Consider the following 13,179-nt stretch of genomic DNA (forward strand, 5'->3'; position numbering starts at 1 on the left):
GCCAGATCATAGATCATACTTTAGATCATACTTCAGAAATTCCTCAGTCTATTATAACAAATGTGTCATCTATGTCTTCAAATGATTGTTTTCTATATCTTCACAGAAAAATTGAAAAGCATGAGATTAAATTTGTGGCACCTCAAAATCCATGGAGTAGAATCTCCCAACATCATTATGTCAGTTTAACCAACCTAAAGGTCTGAAGTCATTGCAATTGTAATCATTCAAAAGGACATCATAATCAATGGAATCAAACTCTACAAAGAGAGCCAAGAGAACAATAGGCCTGCATTCCTTGGCAGAAGATACAACTTGGGCAATCATTTGAATGATTGGGTGTAGATTCAAAATAGCAGATGTATTATGCAAGATTACTTGTCCCTCTACCTCACTGCTATAATATGTTTTTCAAGAAAAAAGTGACTATTTCAATGTTAAAGTATTTGTTACATTAGAATTCAGATTGAGGATTTTTACAACAGAATATTCCGTATGAGATTTCTGAGAACAGAAAATACCCTTTCATTGAAAGATGTGTTAGCATTTACTAAGAGCTAAATAAGCTTCTTCTTATATCTTCTAAATCTAGAGGATTGGTAGCATACAATCCTTCAAACTGCTTGTTTACAACCTTGAGTTCCACACATTGAAAGAAACTCAAAATATATTTATCAGGCTCAGTATAACAACAAAGAAAGATTTACATTAACTCATTTTAAGAAGCATTTGGGAAGATTGAGAGCAAGAGAGTCACTGAAACAAATAAGTTAACGCATGAGCTTTTTATAATGTTGACTAAAAAAGAGTGGCTTATGTAAATAATCAAATTCCATTTACACTTAACTTCATATGTATTAGCTTCACATATATCAGCTTCAGCTTAGCAAGCTGAATTTCTAGCAGGACAATCCATTCTCACATTTTCTAAACCAACTTTCCCCAACTCAATGCCCTTCAACTGTGCTGAACCTCATTCGCTCCTTAGTAAAGATCAAGGGAGGATATCTGTTTCAGTAATAACAAAATTACTGAGTGAGCAAATAGGGAAAGCAAACAAAAATTCGGTGACAAAGTTCACGGACGGTTCCTCTCAAAAGCCAATGACAGGGAGAATTCATTGGATGTTTTGTATGGCTGTTTTGTAGAATATAACTGAGGATCTTAACCAGATTTTTTTTCCTTCCTCCCCCCCCCCTTCTGTTTTTATCTGAGGAACACATAGACAAAGAGAACTGGTCTCATGACTTGTTGGGGACATGTGTACTTTCCTCCCTGGAGAAGACAAGAACTACACATGTAGCAGGTATAGGTTGACTGCCTTCATGGAACAAAAGTGAATAAGTGAGACGTGAACCTGTCCATTCCCCAATTTATCAGGGAAGATGAGGAATTCTTGGATCAAATACAGTAGTGCTTATGGAGAGACAATAGTACCAAGAAGCTTATAGAAAACAAAACAAAGCCAGGCTGAGAAAATGGAAGAATAATGTATGAAAAACAAAAGCTTGCCAAGAAAGCTCTTTTTCTTTGGAGCTTCTGAATATATTTCAGAGCTTTTCAATTTATATTGGAGGAGTTGCCACAAGCTTCAAGGCATTGTATACACAATGCGAGCTTCTTTCTGGGATTCACATTCAGGTTGTAATGAAAGAGAGTTGGAATCCAACAGGACAGTACCAGTAGAAGTGACTGGGTCTTTTGTCTTGTGATCTGGGATCATTTTGAGCCTGTGAATCATGAGGGCTTTCTTTAGAGTCACTTCCTGCTTGGATGATTGGTAGAGGCCTCTGATAAGGTGGCAGGAAGTTGTAGTCAAGTAATAATCAATACTTCTTTCTGTGAGGGGGCTGTTCTGTCACTCCTGCTTTATTTGTTCTGGAACATTTCAGATCTGTCTACAATTCAGATCTTTCTGGGAGCATGTGTAGAGAGAATGGTGGGCCCACAGCTCCACTGAGACCTAAAGGAAGGGAATTATTTGGACTTACAGAGCCAAGTTTAAGGGCAAGGTACAGCAGTCATGCTTGCATTAGTCATGCTTATGGATAACCTACTGAGAAATTGGGATTTGGGGAGTACAATATGTCCTTCTTGATCTGTCATTGGATGTCAGTAGTATTGCAGGGGCCATTATCTTGCAGTAGTTGTCTTCCTTCCTGAAGGGCCAGTTTCAAATGTGATGGAGGGACAACCTTACTCTATGAAGTGAATAAGGGCTCTGCTTTCTTCTGCTTCTCTTTAACATATGTTGAAACTCCTGGGGGAAGGTAATCAGTCTGCAAGGAGTTCATTAAGAACAAGTGTGTTATTTGTCTCAGATGTTTTGCAACCTTGGTATCTTCCTGTGAGAACTTCTGAACTTTTATTGAGTTTGGTGTAGTGTAGCAGCCTAGAAACCAAAAGGCTGTGAGTTTTATGCATCCTTAGGCATCAAAGCCAGCTGAGTGACTCTCTCAATCTAACCCACCTCACAAAGTTGTTGTTGTGGAGAAATAGGGGGCATGAGTATTAGATTTGTTCACTGCCTTGAGTTGACCTATATATAGCTGACCTATATAAAGGGTAAGTGTAATGGAATGGGTAAATAATTTTGAGGAATGTGGACAGGGGAAGAAATGCTGCCCAGGAAACAAAAGAGGCAGGAGCTCTCAGTGGTTTAATAGTCAGAGAAAGAAACTTAGAAAGAACCCGGCCTAATGGATCAAGCCATTAAAACTGGGATGGGATTTTTGTACTTTCAGACTTGCAAAATTGTGTTAATGTAGCCTTACAATAAATTAGATTTATCTCATCTAGTCATGTTTCCTGGTTTATCTGCCTGGTTTATATGTCTGGTATATCCAGGAGGGCTGAAAGCGGATTAAAAATATAATAACAATAACCACCACAATTACTTCTTTGTGCCAATTGTAGACATTCCTGGACCAAGAGGTCTTACTCATAGTCATTTGTGTTCTAGTAACCTTCTGTTGAATTATTGCAATATACTCTTCAAGGACCTCTCTTTAAAAAATATTCAGAATCTACAGCCGGTATAGAATGTACTGTATCAATTTGGCCAGTTATGAGTTGATCTTGTAGAGATGAATCCTCTGGCTTAAGAGAAGCACTGGGTTTTATTTATTTACTTAATAGGTTTATATGGTTGCCCATCTTGCCACCAATCCCTGCATAGTTTTGGATCTGGTCATATAGTCAGCTCTCATTTTACAAGACTGCCAGCTGACAGAAATGGGCTTTTTCAACAACTACTTATTACCTAGAGATATTCAGTCAGCTCTGTGAGCATCTGACTTTTGTATCCGCTACTTTTATGTATTCTACTTTTTAACTTTATGTATATTTGGGGTTTTGTCTTTTTTCTTTCTTTCTTTACAGGTATAATTTTATGAGATTCTTAGTCATGTAAGAATCCTTAGGATTGGATAGCATATTAAAAAAACCATACATATATAAGGCTCCCAAAATACTTGATGTCTACTAACCATTATCCCTCATCACTAAACCATAAGGGAATAAATGATACAATCCTGAAGTTACTGTATGGTACTGTAAAGCACCAAGAAGATGATGCTGAGGGCACAGGTAATATTTTCTTCATTCCTTCTTGGTCCAAGAACGAGAATACAGGAAGCAAACAGGTGGCGTGCAGATGGTACCATAGGGAATGGTTTGATCATGGAACATATTTCCAAGATGAGGGACTCTTGGCAAGTAATAGATTACAACCCAGAAGAACTAAGAAAAATATATTTAGGAAGCGCCTTGCAAATCTGTTCAGGAAGACAAGCAATAGTAGGTTTAAATTACAAGGAGGATTTGAGGTGGACATCAGGAAGATGTTCAGGAAGATAAATGCTATTCAGTAATGGAATAGATTATCTTAAGAAGTAGCAGACCCTGCTTTTGCTGTGTTTAAACAGTCTAGAAGGTCATTTGCGGAAACTGCTATAATAGTAGATTTCTGTACTGTATCTCTAAGACTCTTTGTAAATTTATCTTTGATCTTCTGATTAAAATGTCTACTTTTAAAACACTTATTTCAACAAAAATATGCAAGAGCATTGTTTTTATGATTCTTCGAAAGATATATAATGTGTATTGTTCTAGAATTAAATATATTATGAACATTTATAGATATAAAAAAACTTAAGATTTGACTCTCTCTTGGTGAAATATTTAAAAATGTGATTGGTACATCTTGGAATTAAAAACATCCTGTCACCAGAAATTAAAACAGCAGTTAAACAATTTACATCAATAAAATCTGAGGAAGCATGAACAGGATTGCAACTTTCATCAGCAAAACACTACCATTTTCAGAATGTAAGTTCTCATGAGAAAAATATTGGTTCTGATAGTAAATGTCTTGTCATTAATAAAAGGTTAGTCGTATTATATAAATCTGAGAAGAGGCTTGTGATAAGTTTCTGGAAGCTTCAGCTAACATAAAATGTAATTGGTTCTGACAGGAATTTAATATAAAATCCATAAATTTTTATTAAATTGCAGATAATTTCCCATCTACTCAATTTAAAATCTCTTTTGAATGCTTATACAATCTAACATCTGCACACACTGAAGAATACTCTTCCAATATTCTAGGCTCTAAGCCAGTTTTTCTCAACTACAGTTCCGCAAGAGGTCGCTAAAGGTTCCATGAGAAACTGTGATTGAAAAATATGATCATTTTTATAATGTTATATACTGTGTAATGCTAGTATCCGCACTGGTGGAAATTTTTACATGTCAGGATTCAGTGGCACCATGCTATTTGTTGGAAAACGTGAATTAGATAGGCCAGAAATGAATTTCATTGCATTTTATTTTTGTGATTTTGAATGCATAATTTTATGCAGGAACCTGAACATTATTTTAAGGGCTCTAAACACTGCATTTTGTAACAATAGTTCCGTCTTGGGTGCTTTTGCAGTGAGTCAACCAAAGGCAATATTAAACCACATTACAACAATGTTATATGTCTGTTATGTGTCTCTGTTCTTTGCCCATGAAGAATATTTACCCCTAGAGGGAAACACTGGCAAGCCAACTTTCCCAGATGTAATACTAAAACATCAAACTACCTTATGAAGAAAAATATTTTCTTGGTTGTGTCTTTTTTGGAAAACTCAGAGGACTTTAAAAAAAAAATTGAAAGTACTTTCTTTGATTTTTTTCAATGTTCTTGTGCAATTTTTTAAAGGTTTCGTTTTACTGATATTTTTAAAAGAACTTTGATCAATTACTTTTGGTTAGTATGAAAAATGTATTTCTTGAAAAATAATTCATGTGACTCAAATCTGGAAGCGCATAATTTACTAAGCATTATACTTATCTTATACATACATACATATAAAAATATTGTAAACTGAACTGACTTTTAATGGGATATTTCCCTCAGCTTGTAAAGATATCTATTCTCTAATTTTAACATATTCACCCATCAAAAATGTCATCCTGCAACATGTAGATGACTTATAGCTGTACTATTACAAATGAGAAAGAAAAGTGTCTTGTCACCTCTACTGATATATGATTTCTTGCCTAATCTCCTTCAGTAACAGATCAGCTTTAAATAATTTGTACATGAATTATTTCACTTTTAGATCCAATTCTCATGAATTCAACTAAGCAAGAGAAGCTAAAATAAAGGTATAAAGCAGCAAAGAAGGCAAACAAATCTAATAAGTTCAACTTCAGTACCTGGAAATCTTACATCATTAGGCTTTGGAATAAAGATCTTTGTTTTTGAGGTTTAACCAAGCAACAGCTCTATGTAGTTAAATCAAGACAGCAACCAATTATTTAAAACCTTTGAAGAATTTAACTTCTATTCCTACCAAACAAAACTGGTCTTTGAATTGTCAAAGTAATAACTAGCCACCTCTCTTAATTCCAGTTGTATAGTTATATTTTAAAGACCATTTCCTGCCTTATAAACCTGTGCTGACCAAAAAAAAAAAAAATCACCAAAGGATGTTTAGTTGTTGGAAATGCAAAATAAATTCCTTTCTATGAAACCGTCATTTAATGAAATGGGGCAATTCCTTCTCTATTAGCATTTTTTTAAAAAAAATCTCACTTTACTTGGCTGTAAACATTTTTTTCCCCAACCGAAACTTAAAACTATGACCTAGTTTGATATTAAGTCATTTAGCTTTAGTTTCTGTATTACCACCACCCCCTCACTCTAAAAAGTGTCCATAGTTCTGGCAATACGACTGTTTGAATAATACAGATTAGAGGTGGGCCTGGGTATTCCCTCTCCACCCCCCCCCCTGGATTGTTTTAATTTAATTTAAATTTAATTTATTTATTTTGCCAAGCATGTATAAGTTAACAGATATAAGTATAAACATGATTATGAATACAGGAAATGGATATGAATCAGTGGGGATAGTAGGGCAGGGACGGTAGGTACACTGGTGTGCTTATACATGCCCCTTACAGCCCTCTTAGGAATGGGGTGAGGTCAACAGTAGTCAATCTTTAGGTTAAAGTTTTGGGGGTTTGAGAATGTAACAACAGAATCAGATAGAGCATTCCAGGCATTGACTACTCTGTTGCTGAAGTCCTATTTTCTGCAATTGAGTTTGGAGTGGTTTACCTTAACTTTGTATCTACTGTGTGCTCATGTATTGTGGCCGTTGAAGCTGAAGTAGTCATTGACAGGTAGGACATTGTAGCAGATAATTTTGTGTACTATGCTCAGGTCAGACCAAAGGCTGCGTAGTTCTAAATTGTCTAAACCCAAAATGTGTCTAAGCCCAAAATTGTCTTTAAAATATATTTATAGACCACCAGATTAGGACCCCCCCCCCATTTTAAATTTAATCTTGGGCAAATCGTTCGCTCTCAGGTCTGAAGAGGACTGGAATCAGGTTTGGCCAGCCAGGGAGTATTTCGCAAAATCACGTGAGCCTCTTAATAGGGGCGGGGGGGGGAGAGACCCACATTATTCCCTCTAGGTAAATCAGGGGCCTCTTGCTCCACTTCCTCCCCCGCACAGGTGGCCTCAACTCAGATCCTCGCAGGACGATCGACCTCCTTGCCTCGAGAGGACAGCCTTGGGACGGGACTGGGAAGCAGAGCCTCCCTCCTGAGCCCGTCCTGGGGTGGGGGAGGCTTGGCTACGCAGACGGAGCTGATCTCCCCCCCCCCCCGGGAGAGGGGAGAACCGACCCGAGTCCGTGGCCGGAGCCTTTTAGGGCGGCTGTGGCTGCTCTTCTTCTTCTTGCGAGTAGACAAAAACCCCGTTACACTCACCCACATCCTGCTCGAAGGGGTTGGGGGCGAAGAGCGGCATGACAACGTTGGGCGGCGGCGGCGGCAGCACAAACGTTTAACGGCAACACCCCGAGGCGGCGGGGTGGGGAGTTGGGGGTCAACCTGGCGCGGTCCGGTTCGGCAGTCACCCCAGCGAAAGACTCGACTCACTTCGCAGCAATCTCCGCCCTCGGCGCAGCCACGCCCCTCCTTGCCTCCACTTCCTGTTCCGCCATCGCGAAGGACCCCGACGCGCCCTCTCTGCCCGTGTCGTTCTGCAGCCGCCTGATTTTATCGCCGGATTCGAAGAGTCCGAAATGCGGGCATTCCCGATGATAAGAGACCGCGGAAAGTTTCCTTTTATAGTTTCTTATTTCATCAGCCAGCACCCATGGTGTGTGTATGTGTGTGGACTTCACTGGATTGAGAAAGACACTTCGGCGTAAGGAACAGGCAATGGTGTAGCCAAAAATTTGGGGTCCTCGGGGGGGAAACATGCATAGAGTTAGAAACCGAAGAAAACAAAACGGTGTCAAAACTGTTTTCTTATAACGAAACAAAGAGACGGGCCGCTGGATAGATAGTAATGACGTATGGCTCCGATAAAAAAAATAACGGGGAACACTACCTGGAAGTGTTTGTGAATAATTTTCGTGACAAATTCTGTTCTAACTTTTCTAGATCTACTAATAACTCGTCTGAAGAGCAGGTTCTGCCTGCGTCATTTTCCTGTCTCTCGCGAGTCAAATGGGATTTCAAGTAGGAAGGTGGGGCTGAGAGAAGGGGGGGAGGAGTGGATGGGATGCGCATGCGCGCTTGTTCCAGGCACAGTCTCAATGTGTCCCTGCCGGAATTGTGAATAACATTTGGACAAAGCGTTCACATTTTTTTTAAATCCTAAAGCAGCAGTCATTTATTTATTCCTAAATGAATGATTGATTATATGCCATCAAGTTCTTTCGACTCCTTGTGACCAGGTAGACAGACCGTCCTCCCTGACGATCTGTCCCTAACCTGGTCTTTCACGTCTTCTAATGGTGCAATCATCGCCAATAATCTGTAGAGATTCTCAGTCATGGGGGGTCATGGTTGCCCCAAAGATTTTTTTTTTCAGGAGGCAACTGGACTTCCTTGTTTTTCCTTTTGAAGACGCTTCTCATCCAAGAAGCTGCTTCAGCTCTGACAGGATAATGAGCTGTCTGCAAAGAGTATAAATCCTTCCATTCCCCAATATTCTGTCAGAACTGAAGAAGCTTCTTGGATGAGAAGCAGAACGTCTTCAAAAGGAAAAACAAGAAAGGCCAATTGCCTCTTGAAAAAGCACCTCTGGGACAGTCATTGGCAATATTAATGAGTCCGTCCACCTTGATGCTAGCCGCCCTCTTCTTCTCTTTCCTTCCACCTTTCCTACACTGGAGCCTTTTTTCAGATTGTTGGGTCTTTGCTTGTGGACACACTGTCATTGGAGCTTTTTAAAGAAGAAACTGGATGACCGTTTGTCTAAATTGGTACAGGTAGTCCTCGACTTGCAACAGTTCGTTTAGTGACCATTCAAAATTACAACGGCACTGGAAAAAATGAGTTATGAGCATTTTTCATACTTTCACAATTCTTGAAGCATCCGTACGCGTCATGTACTCAAAAATCAGACACTTGTCAGCTGACTCATGACGGTTGCAGTGTCTTGGGGTCATGTGATCACCTATGTTGACCTGACAAGCAAAGTCAACAGGGAAGCAGGAAATGTCTGCAGCAGGGTTACATTTCACATAACAAATGTCTCGCTTATCAACAAAAATGTTGGATTCTATCTTGGTTGTAATTTGAGGACTACTTGTATAGGGTCTCCTGCTTGAAAGAGGGGTTGGATTAAAAGACCACCAAAGTCCCTTCCAGCTCTATTATTCTGTGTCTAAAGTAAGGTCATTGGAGCCGCAAATATGGATGATCATATTAAATATACAAATAGCCCTCACTTAATACAACTACAGTTGGGACTGGCAACTTCATTGCTGCACAAAGCTGTAATTAAGATACGACTCAAAAGAGTTACGACCTCCTGGTGCTGCTGTTGTTTAGGGAATCACTGTGGTCGTTAAGGAACACATCACATCACTGACTTGCAATTTTACTGCTAGCTTCTCCGTTGATTCTGCTTGTTGGTAGCCTGCTGGGAAGCACATGAATGGCAATCATTAGTGTGGGATGGTCTTAAATGCCTATTGGTTGCAAAGGTCCAAATGTCCTTCACGTATATATAAAAAGTTAGAAGTGGTATCTGGATGTAAGATATATATAAAAACTGGATATATATAAAAACTGGAACGCCTGAAGCAATTTCAACCAAACTTGCTACACAGATGACTTACACTCTGGAAACAAATATTGTGGGCGTAAGACACCCCTAACACTCCTCAGTGTGTGTGTGTGTGTGTGTGTGTGTGTGTGTGTGTGTGTTCTGTTAAGATACAGCATGTTGTGCCTTAAAATGGCTTCTACTGTACAGCGCAGTGGAATTGCCATGGTAATGGCTTCACAGTACTCCACAAAGGGGAAAAATTCAACATTAGAACTTACGTTTGGTCTGGACATTTCCCCCTATAAATAAATACCTGGGCAATGCCGGGTTTTCGGCTGGTCCTTTATAAGAGACACTTATCTTTTATAAGAAAGAACAACTAATGAAAAGTGACATTCTGCTCCTGATATGAAATTGTTAAAGAATGCAACAAAAATAAAATGATTTTTAGATGTCATAATAAAAGGAAAATAGCATATCACCTGCTCAGTCAAGGTGGTTAAATGCTAACAACCAAGTAAAGGCAAAGCTATAGGGCTCAACAGTGGTTTAGAATAGAAGGATAAACTAGGATTTAGAGCTCATAAGGATGTGCGCATAGCTTATATCATCTTAAGGCAAACAGATATTTTACTGGGATTATCTATAAACTGCAAAGGGCAACCATTGTTTTAAGGTGGTTCTGACAATATGCTACATGCACATTGACAAAATAAATACATTTTTGCCTGAAATTCAAATTAAGAATGTATTGCTTTATAATTGCTATAATGTACCCTTGCAAAATCTCCTATAGCCGTGATGGCGAACCTATAGCACGCGTGCCACAAGTGGCACGCAGAGCCATTTGTCAGAGCACGCGAGACGCTGCCCTGTCAGCTGGCCAGCTGAGTTCACCTTTTTAAAAGCTATTTTTCGCCTTCCCTAGGCTCCAGAGGCTTTATAGGAGCCTGGGGAGGGCGAAAAGAGCCTCCCCCACCCACCCCCGGAAGTCACTTCCGGGTTGCTCAGAGGGTGGTTTTAAGCTCTCCGAAGGCTTCAGGGAAGCCTCCGGACAGTCCCTGAAGCCTCCGGAGGGCCTCCAGGGGGTTGGGGGAGGCTCTTTTCGCCCTCCCCAGGCTCCTATAAAGCCCCTGGAGCTTGGGGAGGGCAAAAAAACCATGTAAAAATGGGGGGGTTGCGCGTTGTGCGCGCATGCGCACTGGGAGTCGCGCGTTGCATTATGGGTGTGGCACGCCCGCACTCGACCCCCCTGTGCTCCCCCCACTTGTGGCATGCGAGCCAAAAAAGGTTCGCCATCACTGTCCTATAGCGTGTGCTCTTTTTCATTCAATTGTTTCAGTCATGAAACTAACAGTTTGCCAGGTTTTGAAATCAATTTTAATTACCAGCTTTTTTTGGACTATAAGGTGCACCTGTGTATAACACGCACCAAAATTTTGAAGAGGTAAATTAAAAAAAAAATTGTTGTCCTCCCCGACCCCCAGGATCACTCTGCAGGCTTCAGCAGGGCTGGGGGGAAGGCAAAAATGCCCCCGTTTTTGCAAAAAACAGGTGGAAAATGGGGCATTTTTGCCCTCCCCCCAGCCTCTGCAAACAACAGCCTGTTTTTCCGCAAAAATGGGATGCGGGGGTAGGGCATAGGGAAGCCAAAAATGGCTGTATTCAGTGTATAAGACGCACCAACATTTTCATGCACTTTTTGGGGGGGGGGGAGTTGCATCTCATACTCCAAAAAATACATTAATATTTTAATTAATGTACCTGGTGCATATAATTGGTCAAATACCCATTTTTACAGATCTAAAATCATAGTAGGATACCAATGTATGATTTAACATAAATATTCAAATTTTCTTTTACATCCTTTTACAAATTTCTACAATATATTTCTTTCATTTCCCCCTAAGAGACAGAAGATATTGTCTTATCATTTTACCACTTTAACTGCATCTCAGATAATCCTCACATTTGTTGACTGTTTACTTTTTGTAAATATGAATATTTTTCTTCTGTTAACAAACAGAAGGTTATCTAGCAAGATCTTAAGTACTATTTCCCACTGATTTGTGTGTTCTGTAAACTACTAACATTTATTTAAATTTATTACAGCTTCCCAACTCCAATGGAGTCTTAGTAAATATCATAAAAATTCATAAAAACAGACTGATCAGTGTATGGCAACAAATTATATGTAAATTTACTTTGAATAAGTTTAAATTCCCAACAGTAGCCATACAGCATTCTAGGGGTGTGAAGAAATTGCCGCTGATTGGGCCAAACCTTTATTATCTTTTTAACAATATTGGAGAATGAGCAGAAGACTGAAGGAAGGCAACTGTTCCTGTCTTCAGAAAAACAAAGATGAATACAGACAATCTGTAATCAATATTTTAAAAGATTCAAGAGAACATTGTAACAATCTCTAAGCATTTTGAAGACGATGTTGTAATTAACAGGAGACATCATGGATTTGTCAAGAAAAGCCTTGCCAAATCCTTATGTCACAACTTTCCAATGTTTTGACTGAGGAAATTGTGAGAAAGTTGTATGCTATAAATTCACACTGTTGGAAGATGACATTCGGTCCATAAATTCCACCACCATCCCCGCCCTTCCCCACCGTCAGTGCAGATATACAGATTTAAGTATCTCGGTCAAGTGTTGTCTAGTCCAGGGGTCCCGGGCATGCCAGCAACTGGGTGGCGCAAACAAGCAAAACCTCATCCGGGGGATGCAGGCAGCAACAGAACCACCACCACCCCGGTCTGCAGAAAAACCTTTATTTTTTTGGAGTATAAGACACACCAAGATTTTGAAGACGTAAATTTTTTAAAAATATTTTTTTTGTGAAAAATGAGGCATGCAGAATGTTTGAGAGGCCTGCAAAGTGCTCCTGGAGTCTGGGGCGGTGATGGTAAAAACAAGCAAAAAGCAGCCTGTTTTCTGTGAAAATGGGCCCATTTTTTGCCACAAAAGGGCATGCGTAACCTTTAGAAGGCTTGTAGAGTGCTCCTGGGGGCTGGGGCGGGGAACAAGCAAAAAATGGCCCATTTTTCACTCGCTTTTGCCCTCCCCAGCCTCCAGGAGCACTTTGAAAGCCTCCCTAATCCTCTGCACGTCCATTTTGGTGAAGGGGGCAAAGTTTCAGGAGGCCAAAAATGCTGTATTCAGTGTATAAGACGCACCCAGATTTTCACCCTCTTTTTGGGGGAGAAAAGGTGCGTCTTATACTCCGAAAAATACAGTGTGTGTGTGTGTGTGTGTGTGTGTTTGTGTGTGTGTGTGTATGTGCGTGCACACACATACACATATATTGAAGTTTACATTTGAGTAGTACAATACATCTAGATTTCAAGAAAGCATACAGTATGTCTAGTAAATAATAGTTACAGTGTCTCCAAGTAGCTCATGATATTTTGATTATCAAGCTAGTTAAGTGTGAATCGGGTAGTGTAACAGTTAAGTGGATATAGAGGTGACAACATTCTTATTCAGTGCTGCTCAATGGTTGCACATCACTGCCTCATTGCAGATAGGAATCAAGTGAAATGCCACAGGGTTCATCCCTTGTTTTTGTATTATTCAATATTTTTATTAACGACCTAGGT

The 13,179-nt window shown here is 39.8% G+C and overlaps 1 protein-coding gene and 1 long non-coding RNA gene across 3 annotated transcripts in view; both read right to left on the reverse strand.

Moving 5' to 3' along the window:
• STAM2 (signal transducing adaptor molecule 2) overlaps positions 1-7,511 on the reverse strand; it is a 30,485-nt gene extending 22,974 nt beyond the window's left edge. For both annotated transcript variants that reach the window (XM_081938769.1, XM_081938768.1), the window contains exon 1: positions 7,270-7,511. In XM_081938769.1, coding sequence (XP_081794895.1) covers positions 7,270-7,309 — 40 coding nt within the window. In that variant the 5' untranslated portion in view covers positions 7,310-7,511. The remainder of the gene's footprint in view (positions 1-7,269) is intronic.
• The window catches only part of LOC309384912, a 683,650-nt gene that overhangs the window by 22,974 nt on the left and 647,497 nt on the right, over positions 1-13,179 (reverse strand). The gene's annotated exons all lie outside the window — the stretch shown is intronic.

Source organism: Natrix helvetica (genome assembly GCF_964273705.1).
Source record: "Natrix helvetica genome assembly, chromosome: 1".
In the NCBI taxonomy this organism is placed as follows: Eukaryota; Metazoa; Chordata; class Lepidosauria; order Squamata; family Natricidae; genus Natrix; species Natrix helvetica.